At 33.5% G+C, this 19743-nt stretch overlaps 4 protein-coding genes across 4 annotated transcripts; 2 read left to right on the top strand and 2 right to left on the bottom strand.

Moving 5' to 3' along the window:
- Nucleotides 1-2120: 2120 nt before the first annotated feature.
- LOC140808201 (B-box zinc finger protein 21-like) lies at nt 2121-3695 on the top strand. The gene is made up of 3 exons (XM_073165269.1): nt 2121-2404; nt 2523-3005; nt 3112-3695. The coding sequence occupies exons 1-3, from the start codon at nt 2225-2227 to the stop codon at nt 3412-3414; spliced, it is 966 nt and encodes a 321-aa protein (XP_073021370.1). The 5' UTR covers nt 2121-2224; the 3' UTR covers nt 3415-3695.
- Nucleotides 3696-7993: 4298 nt separating this feature from the next.
- Nucleotides 7994-9000, bottom strand: LOC140808054 (uncharacterized). The gene has a single exon (XM_073165062.1). It carries the CDS (start codon nt 8765-8767, stop codon nt 8183-8185), a length of 585 nt encoding a protein of 194 aa, XP_073021163.1. The 5' UTR covers nt 8768-9000; the 3' UTR covers nt 7994-8182.
- A 2561-nt stretch (nt 9001-11561) lies between these two features.
- Nucleotides 11562-17641, top strand: LOC140807616 (kinesin-like protein KIN-7F). The gene is made up of 15 exons (XM_073164556.1): nt 11562-11681; nt 11993-12355; nt 12973-13062; nt 13143-13243; nt 13340-13453; nt 13561-13642; nt 13726-13793; nt 13881-13946; nt 14036-14160; nt 14257-14593; nt 14680-14784; nt 14876-15263; nt 15337-15725; nt 15918-16222; nt 16397-17641. Exons 2-15 carry the CDS (start codon nt 12142-12144, stop codon nt 16716-16718), a joined length of 2706 nt encoding a protein of 901 aa, XP_073020657.1. The 5' UTR covers nt 11562-11681; nt 11993-12141; the 3' UTR covers nt 16719-17641.
- On the bottom strand, nt 17353-18394 carry LOC140807617 (V-type proton ATPase 16 kDa proteolipid subunit-like). The gene is made up of 3 exons (XM_073164558.1): nt 18375-18394; nt 18010-18295; nt 17353-17768 (listed from the first exon to the last, which is right to left on the bottom strand). The coding sequence occupies exons 2-3, from the start codon at nt 18291-18293 to the stop codon at nt 17669-17671; spliced, it is 384 nt and encodes a 127-aa protein (XP_073020659.1). The 5' UTR covers nt 18294-18295; nt 18375-18394; the 3' UTR covers nt 17353-17668.
- Between the last annotated feature and the right edge of the window lie 1349 nt (nt 18395-19743).

Here is a 19743-nt window from a genome sequence, read left to right on the forward strand (position 1 = left end):
AAAATTTACTGTATATGGTCATCGTTATTTGCACTCTGATTTTTTTTTTTATTATACATACTCTACTTTATATCTAAAGTTTATTAATAAAAAGAGCATGTTTTTTGTTAGACGAATTTTTTCGTGAGATGAATCAATTCTACCGATATTCTAATAGAAAACAATAATCTTAGCATAAAAAGTAATATTTTTTCATAAATAGATTCATCTCACAATATACGATAATACGATCCGTGAGACTGTCTCATATAAATTTTTGTTTAATAAAAATGAAGCGTAAATAACATCGTCACATAGTAATGTATCTCAGCTATGGTCTCGAGATTATCTGCCCTGTGCCTCGTTTCACGAATCAATTACATTTATTTTTTTAAAAGAAACATACAAATTAAATAGTTTCAATTAATTTAAGAAGATAATCTTTGAATTAGGATTATTATCTCTTAAAAAATACATGAACCAATAGCTAAATGACAGGTGGAGAAAAGCATTGATCATGGTCCTTTTAAGTTAATAGTGAATCAAGGGGGTTTGGACAGATCTGTATATATATATATATTTTTAAAAAAAAGAAAGTGGCACTAAGATTAAATTATTTAAACTCGTATGGGTCACTTTTTAATTCGATTAATTACTAATAAATAATTTGAAAAGCATAATGCTCCTCGTTCTGCGCAACGAAGTGGTCACAATCACAATAATTTGAAAAAAAATTCATAAAGAGATGAAATTTTATTAGAAATATAATATTTTTTTTTTAATATGCCAACAAAATTGGAAAATTTCAACTACCATTTTCTGATTTGGCATTTATGAAAGCATGCAGAAAACATTAAATATTTTTTTTTTTTTACAAAATCATCGAATTTTAAAAATGCATAGAATAATATTTTATACAAAGCTCGGCTAATTAAATATGTTTTCTCAAAAAATAACTTATAAAGTTGGTAGGAATGTTCTATAAAGAATTTAATTGTCTAAGGGCATCATTTTATGAATCCACTGTATATAATTAAACTAGGCAAAAATTTGTGTGAGACGGTTTCACATGTCGTATTTTGTGAGACGGATCTCTTATTTGGGTCATCCATTAAAAAATAGAATGGGTCTCATGTGAGACCATATCACGGATCTTAATATATAAGACGGGTCAATCCTACTCATTTTCACAATAAAAAGTAGGCAAAAATTTGTGTGAGACGGTTTCACGGGGCTTATTTGTGAGACGGATCTCTTATTTGGGTCACCCATAAAAAATATCACTTTTTATGCTAAGAGTATTACTTTTTATTGTGAATATGAGTATGGTTGACCTGTCTCACAGATTGTGATCCGTGAGACAGTCTCACATGAGACTCGCTCTAAAAAAATACTCTTAACATAAAAAGTAATATTTTTTCATGGATAACCTAAATAAGATATCCCTTTCACAAATACGACCCGTGAGACCGTCTACACAAGTTTTTGCCTAAAAAATATTACTTTTTATGCTAAGAGTAATACTTTTTATTGTGAATATCTAGATAAAGATTTGTGAGACTGTCTAACAATAGACCTCTTCATTAAACTATTCCCTATCGATTTATTCTGTTAAAAGGAAAAAGAAATATAATTTCAAATGTACAAGAACTGGTTCTTATTTATTATTATGGTGACAGTGGGTAAAGGTGGTTGAAGAATTAAAATATGCCATTTAAAAAAAATAAATATAAAATATAATGTTGATTGACATATTATTTACTTATTTAAAAAAAATGATATTTATAATTTAGGAAAATGGATACTTTTTGGGAAAGAATATTTAATAATATTTTTAATTTGTTAAAATAAATTTGATAAAAATAAAATTTTTAAGTTAAGAATTTATCAAAATTTGTAGAGCATATAAATTTGAGAAAATATGTAATGATATTTTAGACAAGTGAACTATTAAAATAAGAATTTTTTTTAAAACAAATTAGAATTTAAAAGCTTATAAGCATTAAAAGTTAATGCATCCTTCAAACAATCTGAAATAATAATAATAATAATAATAATAATAATAATATTATTATTATTATTATTATTATTTTTATTTTCTGAGAATCCTTTTTAAATAAATTAACTAATCCCAGCTCCATTCCATCACCATCCCTCCTGGCTCACTTGTACCTTCCATCTCATCCCCGGGGAAAAAAAGAAACGATCTTGAAATCAAATCAAGAATAATTCCAAAATCATCCAAATGAAGATTCAATGTGATGTGTGTGATAAAGATGAAGCATCAGTCTTCTGCGTGGCGGATGAGGCCGCGCTCTGCGCCGCCTGCGACCACCGTGTCCACCATGCCAACAAACTCGCCGGAAAACACCACCGCTTCTCACTCCACCACCCGAAACAAGTTCCCCTCTGTGATATTTGTCAGGTATTGCAAAATCCATATCTTTTCCTCCTCCTTCCTTTCCACCACCATTTTTCTTGATTTGCCATGATTATTTTTCTTCCATTTTTGGGTTTAGTTAACATCGTTGTTCTGTTTACAGGAGAGAAGGGCTTTCTTGTTTTGTCAGCAAGATCGAGCAATTTTGTGCAAGGAGTGTGACATATCAATACACAAAGCAAACGAGCTCACTCAGAAGCACACCAGATTTCTACTCACAGGTGTAAAGCTTTCTGCAACGTCTACCCTTTATTCCGACTCACCATCTTCGTCAGAATATTCTGCCATAGCCCGCAAGGTTTCAAATTCTGATCCAAAAGACAATCCCAAAGAATCCAAAAATAAGCCTGTTTCTGCACAACCAACCCCTGGCTCACCTTTCACTGAGAAGCGTACAACAGTCCAAAGCACACCCGTGGTTGCACCAGAATATTGTGATAAAAGTCATGCCCCTTTTATGTGTGGAGGGGACTTGAGTGGGTCAATTTCAACTAGTAGCATATCGGAATATTTGATGGAAACTCTTCCTGGATGGCATGTGGAAGACTTTCTTGATTCTCCTGCTCTTCCCTATGGTTTCTGTAAGGTTTGCTTTGCTGCCCCTTTTCATAATCATCTAATAGAAATTTAAACTAATTTCTTCACGAATTTGCACTTAGTTGTTAACATAATTCGACCCGTCGAAATTTCAGACTGGGGAAAATGATGTGCTGCCATTCTTGGATACTGATTTTGAGGGCAGTATGTGCGCTTTTCCAGCAGGAAAAATGGGATTTTGGGTCCCTCAAGTGCCTCAATCTTTGCATCAGACTCGATGTCAATCAATTGATATCTCATTTGGAGCTGCAAATGGTAACGGATTAAAGTCGCAAGCAACGGAGTTTACTAAAAATAGCAGCAAAGCCAGCAGAAAATGGAGCGAAGACAACTCTTTTGCTGTGCCACAGATGAGTACACCTTCAACTACCTACAAGAGACATAAAACTTTTTGGTAGAGCCAAAAAAGCAAAAACAAGAAAAATCAATTTTCAAAGATCCTATTATTTCGAATCCACTGATCTGGTTTCCCTGTTATTAATGTGTTTTTGTAGCTGTTTTAGTTGGGTTTTTTTTTATTCATGTGGTATGATCCTTTTTTACCCACTTCGTTCATCGAGACCAGCTACTCAACTTGCCTCTTTTTCCTCCATGTACTTCGCTGTGGTTGCATGGATCTTTTTGTCTGTAAATATCTTCTATTGCATCCAACGAAAATAGGAGGGGACTTTGTTTCTCAGACTCGCCTTTTTCTCTCTTTCCGAGGATCCGTAGCATTTTCAAAAGAATTCTACTCGATTCACATGTAAAGAGAACTTGTATTTTTATTTTATATTTATATAAAAATATATTTATACAAACCTTGGCTGCGGAGAATGGCCTAGAAATGAGAATGTGGTAGGGTAGCATGCTTAAAGGTTCTCCTGTTTCGGTTTCAAGGTTCGAAAGTCTAATTTGGTATCATTGGACCGGTTCGGTTCCAAGCCAACGTTTTTGCGGTTGTTCGTGAAACAAGGTTTGAATCGCACCCACACTAGAATCCGAACGCACCCGAACTCTATGTTATGTCCGGGAAATTCTCGGACAGAAGTGGGCGAGGGCGCCACTGAGTTGCCTTTGCTACTTGGAAATTTCAGGTTGCACTTGGGGTGCCCCAACCTTATTGAGTTCCAAGCAACTCCAACCCTTGTTCCACAATGGAGTTTGCTCCATGGTGGAGCAAGGTTTTTCACTCCAATCCAGCACCAAAAATGGTGCTGGACTGGAGTTGTCCTAAAACCCACTCTAGATGTGGCGCAGTACAAAGTGCTGCGCCACATCTCTCTTGTTTATTTTTTTAATTTTTTTATTTGTTTTTAAATAATTATAAATATTTAATATTTTATTATATATTAATTATATAAATAATATTTTTTATTTTTTAAATAATGAAATATTATAAAATTAAATAATATAATTATATTTATTATGTATAATTGTGTAATGAAATTATAAATAGTTATTATTGAATTAAAATTAATATTATAAGAATATTCTGAGAATATTCTTATTTAGTGTAGAATGTAGTGTAGATAAGTTGCAGATGAATTTAGTGTTACACTATTGTAGTGTAGAATGTAGTGCAGTAAGTTGGAAATAGTCTTAGTAACTTCCAAGACAGCATTTGAAGCGCTAATCTTTTCTTGTGTTGCTTTCGTTCGAGTCTTTCTTATTTTCGTTGCTTACTTTCAATTCATTAACAATTCCAACACACTATATTAATAATGACAAACAATATCAAAATATAAATATTCATTTATTGAATTTCATCTTAGAATAACATTTCAACTTTTAGGTAAAAAGAATTACATCTCAATTTTCATCATTATTATTAAAAAAAGTACTGTAAGGTTATGTTTGGTAGCCATGATAAGGGAATGATTATTAAATAATCATTTCTTGTCTTGTGTTTGGTTCATTTTTTATTTAGTCTTCAAGCCCTTGATATTGATTGAAAGTCCTCAGTAATAACATTGTATAATTCTTGAATAGTGATCATGATAAGATTGTATATTGACCATAATACCCTTGAATTATCTTCTTCAATATAATATGAAAATTAAATTAGTGAAAATTTAATAATAAATATAATATTTAGATTTTTATTATATTTTTTATTAATTAATTTCATATATTTTATTATTTTCAATTATTTTAAAAAACAATAATATTGTAATTATCACTAAAATTTATTTAACAATAAAATTAATATTTAAAATATTATTATTATTTTAATTATTACGGTTAATGCATATCTACAAATTTATTTCTAATAAATATATTTAAATTAATTTTAATAAATGTAAATTATAATTATAAATATTTAATTATCTATCTAATTATTTTAAGAATATATATTTAATTAGCATTTGGGGCATTTTGGTCATTATAATAAAATTTACAAAATTAATTCATCATTTTAAAATCATGCCAAACACCATGTTATTTATCCTACCATATTATTAATTCATATATCTCATTTTTTAATCACTCTAATTATTAATCATTTATTTATCCTATCACGTATACCAAACGGAGCCTGATATTGTTCTTCTACTTTATAATATTAACTCGCAAATTCTTTTATAGTGTCTGCCGTCTTTTTTTTTTTAAGCTTTTAACCAATTTTGTTTTAATAAAGCACGACGAATGAATCTGAACAAAGATTGTATCTATGATATCCCATTACTCATCTACGTGTTGAGAAGGTCGACTCCATGTTACACTTGAACACTTAACTGCAAATATGTCGCTTGCAAATGATGATAAGATTATATATTATCTTGAATTTTCTTTTCGCAATTGTAAAACATCATAGTTATCTATCATTTGAAATTTCAGATTTAAAAAAGATTCTAGTTCATTTAATGAACTTGTTGACACTACTTTTTTAGCATCTATAGTTCGTAGAAAGTTAATTCCGGTTGATTTATCAAAAAACATTATTTAAACTCTGGATCCTTCCCTGATCCATGTTCATTAGAATACAATGGAAACATTTTCTGAAGATATTTGATTGTTGATGTCATCTAATCGTCAAATCTCTTCTCCATAGATTTACCATAATATTCAATAAATATTTCTAATGATCTCTACTTTGACTCGGTCTAGTAAAGTTGCTAAACAATACACATGTGCGATTACCTCTCAATATTTTTAAAATTTATCTTCCATGTTTAATACAAATTGCGACAAAATCTAATTATTTCTATATTCAACAAATTTATAGAACATATCGGAAATAAGATGAATAAAAGGGAGAGTGATAGGGTAATGAATGACATAAATATTTCAATTGCATCTTTAAAATTATTTAATAAAGCAACACATTTAGTAATAAGATCTCAATCATTTTCTTCAAGTTGAAAATATAAGACGTATCAATAGAATTAAAAACAGATCTGAGATTTTTTATATATGATAATATCGTATTACACAACAGATAAATATAATTTCAATGAGTTTCAACGATAGTAGAAATACTTTACGTTTAACATCATTCTTTCACATAAATATTTAAATTTTTTACCATATTTTTTGACGCATCAGTTTATCACAACCTTTGAATTTTTCTATCGAATTACAACTATTATTATGGAAACCATCTGTAACACATAAATTAATCATATTACATGCACATCTGACATTAAATAATTCACCATTTAACATCGGTTTAAAAACGATCTTTAATTGCAAGATAAGAATCATATCTAATAAGAGTTCTACGAGAAATTTCAACAGTTATTATAAAATTTGATCAAGTTCGAGTATTTATTTGTTGTTGGGTTGGTTATCTATCACGCGGTTGCTAAGTTTTTCATCAAAATTATGATTTCTCACCAAGAGTTTTGTGAATACAATGGTACCACCACTAGAATCACCCGTTTTATATGCATAAGAAGTTTCACATAGCTTACAAATTGCAACGAAATCATTGTTAATTTGTATTTTTTGGATTCCGAAGTGATCCCAAATTTTGTTTCTTTTTTGCGCCCTTCTCTTGACTGTGGAGGTTGTCGCAATCGAACCAATTTCATCTCCAATATTGCCCCCGTAGTCGCCCGCCAAATGTTTGTTGTCTTGGCCACAAAAATCGTCACCAACATATATAATTTTCGAAGTTCAATTTTTCTTAAAAATCGAGAATCATGATAACATTAGCACCACTTTTACGAGCACCGTCACTATTACATCTTGAAGAAGAGACAATCGCAATATGGTGTAAAAAAACAATAAATAAATTTGGAGATAAAACTGAATTGAATAATTAATTAAAGTAAACTTTATAAAATATCAAGATCAATTGTTAAATTTTAATTTAGAAGTAAGAGAATTGGAGACGAGAGAATGATAGAATTTATAGTAAATGAACATTTATTTATAATAACAAAAATTGGACTAACATGCAACTAAAATTAGCAATTTAATATAGCAAATTTGACCAATCTGCAATTTTATATAACAGATTTGGCCAAAGAGCCGTAGGAGAGGTCATCGGCTCTTGTTACAGTCGTTGCCCCATATATTTTTTTCTATTTATTTTAAAATGATCTGGTTTCGGTTTCGGTTCCGGTTCCGGTTCCGGTTTAACATGTGGAACCAGTCCGGAACCGAAGCAGCTGCCTAACCACTTTCTAAAGTGGTTTGGGCTGATTTTGGTTCCGGTTCTTGTTCACCGGTTTTGAACGGTTCTTATCAGGGCGGTTCCGGTTCAGTTTTGAGTTGAAACGCCCCATTAAACTTGCATATGGTAGGGCTCTCGAGTGCGAGCAAAGGTTGTTTGGACAACAAAAATATATTAGTTTTGCGATAGGTCTTTAACCAGCTCCCTTCTTCCTACTATTAAATTCTAGTTTTTTGAAGGATTTTAATTAAAACAAGTTCGAAATCATCCCTTTTGATTCGCATTATTATGTTAGTAAATATATTTAAATGCATTCATAAAAATATGAATATCGACCTCAAATATGTCAAAAATTAAACATGAGAATTTAGATACTGAATCACATCTCATTTTAAATTAAATCGGTCGGGATCGGAATCACCCTTTTTCCAGAAATCACATATTCAAAACATAATAAAACCATCTAATGCATCAAACCATGCAAAACATTACAAAAACAAAAACAAATTAAAAAGAAAAAAAAGACCTTTGCATATTGAGTGCAAACCGCATGAATAATCATATCAGCGTTTGCAGTGAGCTTTGCACATATACCTACAATCATAGAAACAAGGGCCACCACAATGTAATGGACAATCAAGCCTCATGCCTCGACACCTTCCTCTAACCTTGCATTGAGCAAATTCACCTATCAAGTACTCTTTACTATTCAAACCTCCCCGTTTGCCCAAATTGTGGTTTCTTCCCCTTGCAAATTGTCTCCCACATCCCCATCTCCAATATCCACCTCCACCACCTCCCCAACCCCATCCTCCTCCTCCACCACCACCACCACCACCACCACCTCCGCCTCCGCCACCACCTCCACCGCCACCCCATCCCCATTGAAACCCACCACCACCACCTCCTCCTCCCCCGCCACCGCCACTGCCGCCATTATAATTTCTTTTGTCGTTGCTTACTACAACATTGGTAGAAGTTTTGTTATCTTCATGAATATTCCCATTTGCAGACTCGACTTTACTAAAAGAAGTGACAATTTTTTGAACTTTCACAATGTCATTACTTCCTTCTTCACCTCTCAATTTAACTGTTAATAAAGCAAAGAACATAAATACGCACAAGTGCTTTATTCCTATGCTCTCCATTTTTTTAAAACCCTGCCCGTATTATTTCCACCCTCGTGTCACCAATTTATAACCAATTTCTTACCAAGGACAGTGAAATATAGAGTACCCATAGAGGTTACCCTAACGAACAAAAGCAATAAAGAAACCATCGAGTTTTGAGATTTCTTGATCTTCACTTTTGTCCCGGCCACCTACATGCAATTGCAACATGAGTTGAAGCTTGCAAGAAAAGGATTAATTTTTTAATCGGTTGGGGACGAATCCAACAATTTTTGAAATCATGATTTAAGTTTTTAATATATAATAAAATTTATTATACAGTATAACAAGTTGAAAAGAGAATATAATACTTAATCTTTTATGAAAAAGTATTCATAAATACTGAAATTTATTTTCTATGGACGGAACCAATAATGATCGATCCACCATTAGGAGGGTGTAATTTTTTTTTAGTATCTGTCAAATACTTAATTAAGAAGAGATCATTTTTTTATTTAAATAGTTACTGTTATTTTACAAATTTTCAGTAGGAGGGGGCCAAGTCAACCATAAAAAAATCAATAATGCCAAGAAAAGTGCAGTGCAGCAGTTGCAGTTTCTTAATGGGAGGGCACGCAAGAATGATATCTACGTCTGCTGCTCTATTAAATCTTCTATATATATATATATATATATATATATATATATTTTCTGTTCCTAGCAATGCCTTGTCCTTAAAGGGATTATATTTATATATATATATATATATATATTCTTTTCCTAGCATTGCCTTGTCCTTAAAGGGATTAAAAATGCTTTCATATCTTTATCAATTAATAGCTAGCTAGCGGACAATATGATCCATTTCTTACAAGTTTTCAAATTTAGCAACTTTTACATCGAATGTAAAAACAAATTATCAGTTTAGTCTTGCGTGGGCTTAGGAGAATGGCATATGATATCACAATTAATCAGTTAATAACCATAGAAGTGAAACATATATAGGACGAGATTTTATGATCAGCTGCTCTAAAATCATTTCACGCTGCGATGAAAGAAGCGGTCTCGCGTTCAGAGAATGCTCGTACTTGATTAGAAGATTCGCGACATGCATTTACATGATTTCTTGTCTAAATCGAGGAACACGGCCTCGTAGCTTCTCTGATAACCTATGTAGTCAAATGATTCATGTCGTTTATTAGTTTAACGAACCAAAAGAGTGAAGAAAAAGAGTGATTGGTGCGAACTTCCTTCCAACAACCCACTGTATGTTATATAACAAGCTGAAAGAGTGTCCATCACAATGTTTTTTTTTTTTTGGCCTGAATAATTAATTCGACTCTCAATTTAGATAATTAAAAGACAAAAATTTGTGTGAGACGGTCTCACGGGTCGTAATTTGTGAGACATATATCTATTTGGGTCATTCATGAAAAAATATTACATTTTATGCTACAAGTATTACTTTTTATTGTGAATATGTGTAGGGTTGACTCGTCTTACAGATAAAGATCCGTGAGACTGTCTCACAAGAGACATCCTCTAATTAAAATTAGCAGAAAAGTGTTAGATATCTCATTGAACTATATTTTTGGAAGTTGTATATATCATCCCTCTTTCATATTCCCAAGTCCAAATTTAATGTGGTATCAGATATCAGCTCCACCATTATATATCGAACTGCTCTACGGGTCATCCGTTAAATGTATTGTAAACTTTGCGTTCCAGTTATTTATCTTGGACATAATTAGGTGTATCAGATGTCTCACATTATCTGAGTTAAATGATTGTATATTATATATATAAATTTGGACAACTATCTCCCATTGAGCTATAACAAAAATTACTTTAGAATGATCTATTTGCGATATTAATTATTTTAGTTCAATCTACTTACAATGTAAATTATTTTAGTTCAAACTACATATGCATTCGAAATATTTTAATCCCTTGAAATTTTGATCAAATTTGACTAACCCACACACTTACCTGGCCAAGATTCTAACAATGGGTGCAGGCACAATTGTCAGAGCTAGTGACAACATTTTGGAACAATGTCAAAAAGGATCTCCAACCTTATTATACTCGTACTTTGTCAAAATTAAGACCAAGTAAAACTGTAAATTTGCTAATATTCAACTGATAGTACATTTAATTCCATAAAAAAATAGAATCCAGTTATCAAAAAAATCAACGAAAATGTATGCATTCAATTCTACATTTTTCATTCCCATAACTCAATCTAAGAATCTACACTGTACAATAGATGTCACAAACTCTTTTCACTTTATAAGAAATCCGATAGCACGGTGGTTTACCCTGCGGATGTCAGGGGTTCGAGTCTCTTCCGCTTCGTCCACTGCTGCTCGCTCGTGGAGTGAAATATACATCTCTCAATAAGTGAGATGTGTGAGTTTGAATTCACTTAACAACAAAAAGTCTCACCTCGTTGTAATAAAAAAAAATTAAATGGTGCACCGGGAAAGATAAAGGACAAAGATCCTAAAAACATCACGAATTATGTAATCACACAGCCAACAGCTAAATTAGTCGTTATATCATCTTTGTAAGCGTTGTGATGAAAGTTGTTGGAGTTAAAGTTTTTAAAAACATTTATCATTTTATTTCTTCTTCAAGAATAATACGGTTTATTCCGTTGCGCTTGACGGTTTATTTCGTGGGTCATGTGTTTTCCTGTTTCTCTTCACCCATTTAAACTCGTCTTCTCCGATTCTTTTGTGAACCCTTAGAATCTCACGTCTCACCTTAATTTAAGGTTTGCCACATTCTTAAAGAACCCCTCTTTCTCTCTCCTTTCTTATTATTCTCAACCCTTCAAGTAGCCATTTCCATTGGCATTTAAAATTCTTGATTTGCTATATCTTTACTTGGAAGATTTTTCTTTTGTGGGTTTTCCTACAAAAGATACATTTTGTCTCTACATTTTAATACGGTGAGCCAATTTGTTCATCATGCAACGCATTCGATCGAGCTTCATCTTCTTGTTTTATGTACATGAAATGATACGCCATTTTCATTCTTCATATAAACAAACATGGTCAAGGATTGGATACAAACCGATTCAGCTTCGAGAAAATTGTTTACTTTTATGAATCAATTGTAGCAATTCTCCTTTATGGACCGACCTGTCAATGCTAAAGTTTGTGCAAATGTTGCCATTTTAGTTATTTAGTTGTACCCTTCGATTCGCATTTGCTGCATTGACAATTTATTTATTCATTTCTGAATGTCTATCTGTTGCAGAGTTAAACCTTTGTCCTACAAAGAAAATCCCTCTCTTTTTAGAAAGAGAGGGAATACATGAAAGTTTCCATTCAGTGGTTCAGATAGCTTATTGATTCTCTTCAAGTGCATTTGGACGCGAAAATAAAAGGGATATCTGTGTATTCAAAATGGGGTCGATTAGTGGAGATTCGTCGATAGATTGGGATCATGATTCAAGTGCACAAGAGGAGAAAATCTTTGTTTCGGTCAGGTTGAGACCTATGAATGAAAGAGAACTTGGGAGGAATGATGTTTCGGATTGGGAATGCATCAACAACACCACCATCATTTTCAAGAACAGTCTTCAAGAACGATCTATGTATCCGGCTGCCTACACCTTTGGTAAGCCCAATTTCTCTTTGAAAACAATTACATGTATCTCGTGTGATTCCTAATAGCATTCATATGTTAAAAAAAACATATTAGATATGTTTGTCCTAAGAATCAATTATATACTTCTTCTTAGCAAAATAAGACGTTCGATTACACGCAAATTTTGACAGCTATTGTTGAGATTGACACTTGGACTTAACTCAACCTCAGAAGCTAGCTCAAGATATGAGAATTGTCCAAGTCCATAAATGCAACTCTCATAGACCATAGTTGGATCACGTGTAAACTTCACGTTCCAGATGTTCTTGAACATGAGAGAATATGTTTGTTGGCTCACATCGGTTGGATAAAATCTTTGGGAGTTGCATATATGGACTTAGACAATCTTCCACCCTTGAGATACTTTTGAAATTTGTTATGTATAAATCTCAATTTTAACACTTACAAATAGCAGTTTAAGCATATCATCAATATTTCTTGTTCCAACTTTTACACTTGAAACTTGTATTAATACGTAAAAAAATTATCAGATTTTTTTTTTATTTCATTTCGATTCAATTTCATTGCTTTCATTTCCATTTAAATAAACTTTATTTTTTGTCATTCATCCTTTTCTCTTCGGACAGACAGGGTATTTGGCTCGGACAGTTCCACGAGGGAAGTATACGAGGAAGCAGCAAAAAAGATTGCTCTTTCTGTTTTGAGCGGAATGAATTGTGAGTACACCAGCCATCCCCACATCCGTAAATTTCATCTTCATACATATGTTTAATCATGTCTGAATTTCTTTTTCCAGCAAGTATTTTTGCATACGGGCAGACAAGTAGTGGAAAAACATATACAATGGCTGGCATTACCGAAAACACCATAGATGATATATACGACTACATAGACAATGTATTTACATTCCACATATTTCGAATCCTTTTCTTCATTCGATTCGTAATATGTTATCTCAAAGTGATCTAACTACATTACAATTGAATAATATAGCATCGTGAAAGAGAATTCGTGTTAAAGTTTTCTGCAATGGAGATTTACAATGAATCAGTCAAAGACCTCCTCAGCACTGATGGGACTCCACTTAGACTTTTAGATGATCCAGAGGTAAGAATTAAACTTTTTCCACTTAGACTTTTAGATTATCCAGAGACAGAGAGCGATTTCTTCAAACATATGTCCCGGTAATTTTTTCCTGTGACTCAATATTTTAGAGAGGGACCGTTGTGGAGAAACTCACAGAGGTGAGCTTAAGAGACAAGAACCATCTAAAAGAGCTTCTATCGATATGTGAAGGCAAGATCAATCTGATGCATATCACCTTTTTTGTGTATGCAAACACCGAGAATTACCCTTGATAGAGTTCATGCATTTTGCAGCTCAAAGGCAAATAGGAGAGACTACCCTCAATGAAATGAGCTCCAGATCTCATCAAATTCTACGTCTAGTACGTTTCTTTGACTAGTTTTTTGGTAATCAAAGTTTGAAAGTCACTATGTCCTGTATCCAGTTCCTTACAGTGACGTTACTGTAGAGTGTTGACAGCAAAGCTCGTGAATACTTCGGTGCACTAAATTCAAGCACGCTAACAGCTTCTGTGGTATGAATTCAAATGTATTTGGTTCTACAGTATACTTGGAAAATAAACGGTTAGAAAAAGGTAACACGTTTTCATGTTCTCGAGTGCAGAATTTTGTTGATCTTGCTGGGAGCGAACGCGCTTCTCAAACATTATCAGCTGGCACTAGACTAAAAGAAGGTTGCCATATAAACCGAAGTTTGCTTACGCTCGGGACAGTGATCCGGAAGCTAAGGTACATTTCCTATTCACTGTCACACGTCTTCCGATAGTTCTCTCTATAGTACAGTCAGCTAACTCGAAACGCATTGATTTTTGTGTTTTTATGCAGCAAAGGAAGAAATGGGCACATTCCATATAGAGATTCAAAGCTGACACGTATACTACAAAACTCATTAGGAGGCAATGCCAAGACAGCCATTATATGCACGGTGAGCCCTGCTCACAGCCACGTTGAGCAATCAAGAAACACGCTCTTGTTCGCTAGCTGTGCCAAGCAAGTTAGCACCAACGCACAGGTTAATGTGGTTATGTCTGAGAAAGCACTAGTGAAGCAGCTGCAGAAAGAACTAGCAAGGCTTGAGAACGAGCTGAGGAACTTGAGTTCTCATGCTAGTTCGTGTGATTCTGCTGCAGCACTAAAAGAGAAAGAACAACTTATTGAAAAGGTGATATTTCATAGAGAAATCACGAAGTTTCATAAAACACATAATGTTGGAAGAAATGTCACTTTTCTATCACTTGAATTCTGCAGATGGATAAAGAGATCCGCGAATTAACTTATCAACGGGATCAAGCTCAATCTCATGCAGAGAATATGTTAAAGTCAGGAGGGGAATATCAAGCATCAAAATCATGGGTATGTAAACATGTTACTTTAAGCTCAAATTTAACATGAATTTCAACCCTTTAAATGCTTATTCGAGCTGATTCTTTGTTGTTTTCTTAAGCTTGATATGAATGGCCATGAGAAAGGATCCTGGAGGGATGAATATTCGGCATCTGAAGCATCAGAGATAATCGATCCCTTTCGTTCAGATGGAGCTTCCATTACATCTCATTTTTCAGACAGATGTGAACGTGTTAATTCCAGAAGGATTGGAGATCAGTTCGTTGAGAGTTCTGAGGATCAGTTTCTATCAGATGACACGTCCCCAAGACTATACATAGACAAGTACTTTGGTCCTGATCCATGTCAAGGATGGGAGAAGATTGGTCAAGAAACTGAAAAGTGTTTAGAAGAGAGCTGCAAGGAGCTTCAATGTATTGAAATCAATTTCCCCAGTGGACATACGGTTTCAAATGTGTTGTCTGAACAAAACGGAGATCTGGGTTCAGGTTATAATTGTTCACAAGTTATGATTTATAGGCAGATGAAAATTATGAACTAATTTCCTTGTTTCACATGTAGGGAAGCATACAAGTTCATCCGACACAGATGTATCGGATTTCAGTGACAATGTATCAAGGAGTGTAAGCTGTGCAGCAATACTGACTACGATCACAAAATCTTCGAGTTTTGAAGGGGGGAAAGAACCCGAAAATACATCACCAATTGCAGAAGATACTCAAGGGAAGATCTCTATCATTGAGCCAATGATGTCTGCTGAGAGATTGAGCACAAAAGATGACCGAAGTTCGACAAAGAGTGACAACATGAATGAAAATTATCACAACATTAAAATTTTGGATAAAGATCACAATATTAAAATTTTGGATAAAGACTGTCCAGCCAAGAAACAAGAAGTTTATGTCACAGAACTCAGTGAAGCGATCCAGTCCGAGTCAGTGAATGATGTGGTATGAAAGAATTCTTCCTTGGACGAGTAACCTCATCACACTTATGCTACTCCCAACTCCTTTTCTGTTTCCAAACTAATTCTCCAAGAACTGATCTATTTGAATTCTTTAGCATATAATTCAATAAAAATCTTGCAAAGATTTTTCTATTTCATATATCTACCGTTTCTCATAATGTAACTTTTCTAGCAGGGTATAAAGGAGGTAAAAACAACCAAGAATTCTGAAAACAATGCAGAAGATGAATCCAATAAGTCTCAGAATATAATGCAGTCTCCTTCCGATTGGTTCGCCGAATTTGAGAGGCAAAAGAGAGAGATAACTGAACTTTGGAACACTTGCAACATTCCATTGGTTCATAGAACCTACTTCTTCTTGCTCTTCAAAGGAGATCCATCAGATGCAGTTTACATGGAAGTTGAGCTCAGGCGGTTGTCTTTCCTCAAGAACACGTTACATGGGCTTGCTAAAGACGATCATTTCACACTGGCTTCAAGGTACTCTCTCCTCTCTAACCTTACTCTTTTCCAAATACTAAAAAAAACAAGAATGAGAATACATAAAAAAAATGTGTAAAGCCATATCAAAACATCTTCTCATATTTCAACTTCTATTTTATCTACCATGTATGATAAACTAAAATCTTGAACATTTTATGGGCTCGCTCACAGCGCTAAGACTCTAAATCGTGAGAGAGAAATGCTGTGTAGAAGAATGATAAAAAAGTATTCTGCAAAAGAGAGGGAAGCTCTGTACAAGAAATGGGGAATCGGCCTAAAAACAAAGCAGCGAAGACTCCAACTCTGTCGCAAACTGTGGACAGATGCCGCAAACTTGGAACACATTAAAGAAAGTGCTTACATTGTTGCCAAACTCATTGGGTTCAAAGAGACAGGGAAGGCTCCAAAAGAGATGTTTGGGCTTAGTGTCTCGACAAAGCTGGTTAACCTCAGTTCATCCAGCTGGAGACATAGCTTGCCTTCCATGATATAAGGACAAGCTGTACCATTGAAATGTGAATTACCACCATTACCTAGGAAATGTGCATTAGAATTAACTTTGTGAGTTTTCTGAATTGTATGACTCCTGTATATGGTTGAGAATTGGGTCCTAAGGAACTCTTCATTCCAGTGCTCAAATTCATTCACTGGGGACAAAGGTAAACAAGCTACTGGTATCATGTAATTGTTCTTTCTGTATTGCTTTGAGAATTAAGGAACCATGGATAGTTTCATTTTATATAAATAAAAAGGTGGGGAGATACTAAGTGGCCCCCCCGATTTGCTAGTATCTACACAATGAACTTATCACCGTTAGATGTCAGTCGAATCGAATTTGCCATGCACACATGGATTTGTACCTGTTACCTCCTCATTGGAATTAGTGGTTGATCCCATCCAGGATTTGTTTATTTTCTTTATAATTTTTAATTTTGACCATAGTTACCCTATGCAACAAGTTTTTAGAATGTTCAGCATATGTCTTATCCGCAAGAAACAATCAAACTCCAAATTCTGTATAATTGCAGGCACAAATTCCACATCGAAAAACCAGGTTTAGAATACCAGGAAATATAGAGGAATTTTGGCTAAAATGACACATACCATGATTTTACATGAACCAAAAATATTATTTTTGCAATAAACCATACAAAATATTAGAGAACTTTATTCAGGGATCAACAAACTTCTCATATCAACAGTTCAATACTTTTGAGCAACAATTCATGCATATTTAAAGTTTGAACCTAATAAAACTGCCACGGCCAAACTGCCATCTAGCCGGAGAAAAATGATTGCAGTACTAGATAGCAAGAAATTGCAATAGTTGCTTACAGTGACAAACTGTTTATTCTGCTCGAGATTGACCAGCACGAGAGGAAAGTATGATTCCAACAATGAGACCATATAGAGCCAGTGCTTTGGCAAATATAAGGATAAGAATCATCCTGACAAAGAGCTTTGGTTGTTGAGCGTTACTAAAGAAAGCGCAAGCCCAATGGGGAAACAACCAAGGCCACTTCCCGCCAAGTCACAGTTCATCCTTTCAAAAAATCCAAACAGCAACAATATGTCCCCATTGTTACAGAGAGAAAACTAAAAATCCAGAACGTCAAACTCAATAACTACATGCCAATTCACCAAAAAGAAGAAGAAGAAGAAGAAGAAGAAGAAGAAGAAGAAGAAGAACAAAAGGCAGAAGTTTAAATCATGATACTCAATTATTCAATATTTTATGCAGATAAAATAGAAGGTACTCGACAAGTAGAGGAAAAGTAGCATACCTGACACCGGCATCTCCGACGATGCCAATGGCCATACCAGCAGCAAGGCCAGCAAGACTGCAAGAGAGTCCAGAAGAAATATGCACATAGCCGTCAAACAAGTAGTAAGACTTGGCCTTGGGGTTAATACCAGTACTGATAATCACAACAATGATCAAACCATAAATACCCAAGACACCAGCCATAACCACTGGCACAATGGATTTCATCACCAACTCTGGCCGCATCACACCCATGGACGCCACCCCGACACCACTCTGCGCCTTGTCGTACGCGGCTCCCATACCTACAAAGACAGAGTTGAAATAATTGGAACAAAAACTTAGATCTGAAAAAATTGGAATGGGTCGTGAAGCTTAGCTCACAGGAGAATACGAGAGCACCGGCGGCATATACTTAATAGATTAATAATAGATAATATATTATTTAATAATATGTATTTAGCTATGTATTTAGGATCATATATTGAAAATTGATTTAAAAAAATATGTATTAATGATTATTATTAAATGAAAGTCACATTCATATATTTATATTAGTATAGATTAATATAGATAGATATAGATTATTTGTAAAGTTTTTTCACAAAACAAATTTTAATCTCGGCTATTGAATTTAAAAGTTTAGTAATTAGTAAATAAATAACAAGGATAAGGATTAAAAGTTTAGTAATTAGTAAATAAATAATAAGGATAAGGACAAAAGAGTAAATACATAATTGTAATTAATAATTAATAATAAGGATTGAATTTAAAAGTTTAGTAATTAGTAAATAAATAATAAGGATAAGGACAAAAGAGTAAATGCATAATTGTAATTAATAGATAATAATAAGGATAAAGACAATAGAGTAAATTCACAATTCAATCTGTATATTTATATAGATATAGATATAGATTAGTAATTAGTAAATAAATAATAAGGATAAGGATTAAAAGTTTAGTAATGAGTAAATAAATAATAAGAATAAGGACAAAAGAGTAAATACATAATTGTAATTAATAATTAATAATAAAGATTGAATTTAAAAGTTTAGTAATTAGTAAATAAATAATAAGGATAAGGACAAAAGAGTAAATGCATAATTGTAATTAATAGATAATAATAAGGATAAGGACAATAGAGTAAATTCACAATTCAATTTATATAGATATAGATAGATATGTAATCATTTTGACACAATATCATTCTATTTTCTCTAAAGCTTATTAAGCAATCGCTGACTTCGACGTTTCAAATGTCACTTTGCTTTGTGACATAAGAAACAACCAACAAAAATCGATCACAAGATCATTTGAGCAATAGTTGAGAAAGATTCGACCAAATGGTATGATCATATTTCTATGGAACGAACAAGGGACGTTCAGTTTGCATTCCATTCGACAGTATCCCATTTTCACGTTACGCTGTATAATATAGGTCATAAAAGGAACTGCAATGTTTAAGTGTTTCCAATTTAGTTGGTCTATGATACTCCTAACTGAAGCTGTAAATTTGTGTGTTTCATCCATGTGCAGATGCGACAGGATTTTCGATCATTCCGAAAGGGCAAGAAATAGTTGAAGAAGAAGAAGAAGATATGGGGCACGTTCTTTTTCATTTCAAGACTTCACAAATCTGAAAGTATGTCCATTGCCCTATTGTCATGGAGGGTAACTGTGCTGTGATATTTTCTGAGCCCGTGCTAGACATGCTTGTACCATGCCAGTGCATTTTTCCTGGTGGTGCTGTCAT

Source organism: Primulina eburnea, chromosome 12 (assembly GCF_022965805.1).
Source record: "Primulina eburnea isolate SZY01 chromosome 12, ASM2296580v1, whole genome shotgun sequence".
Lineage (NCBI taxonomy): Eukaryota > Viridiplantae > Streptophyta > Magnoliopsida > Lamiales > Gesneriaceae > Primulina > Primulina eburnea.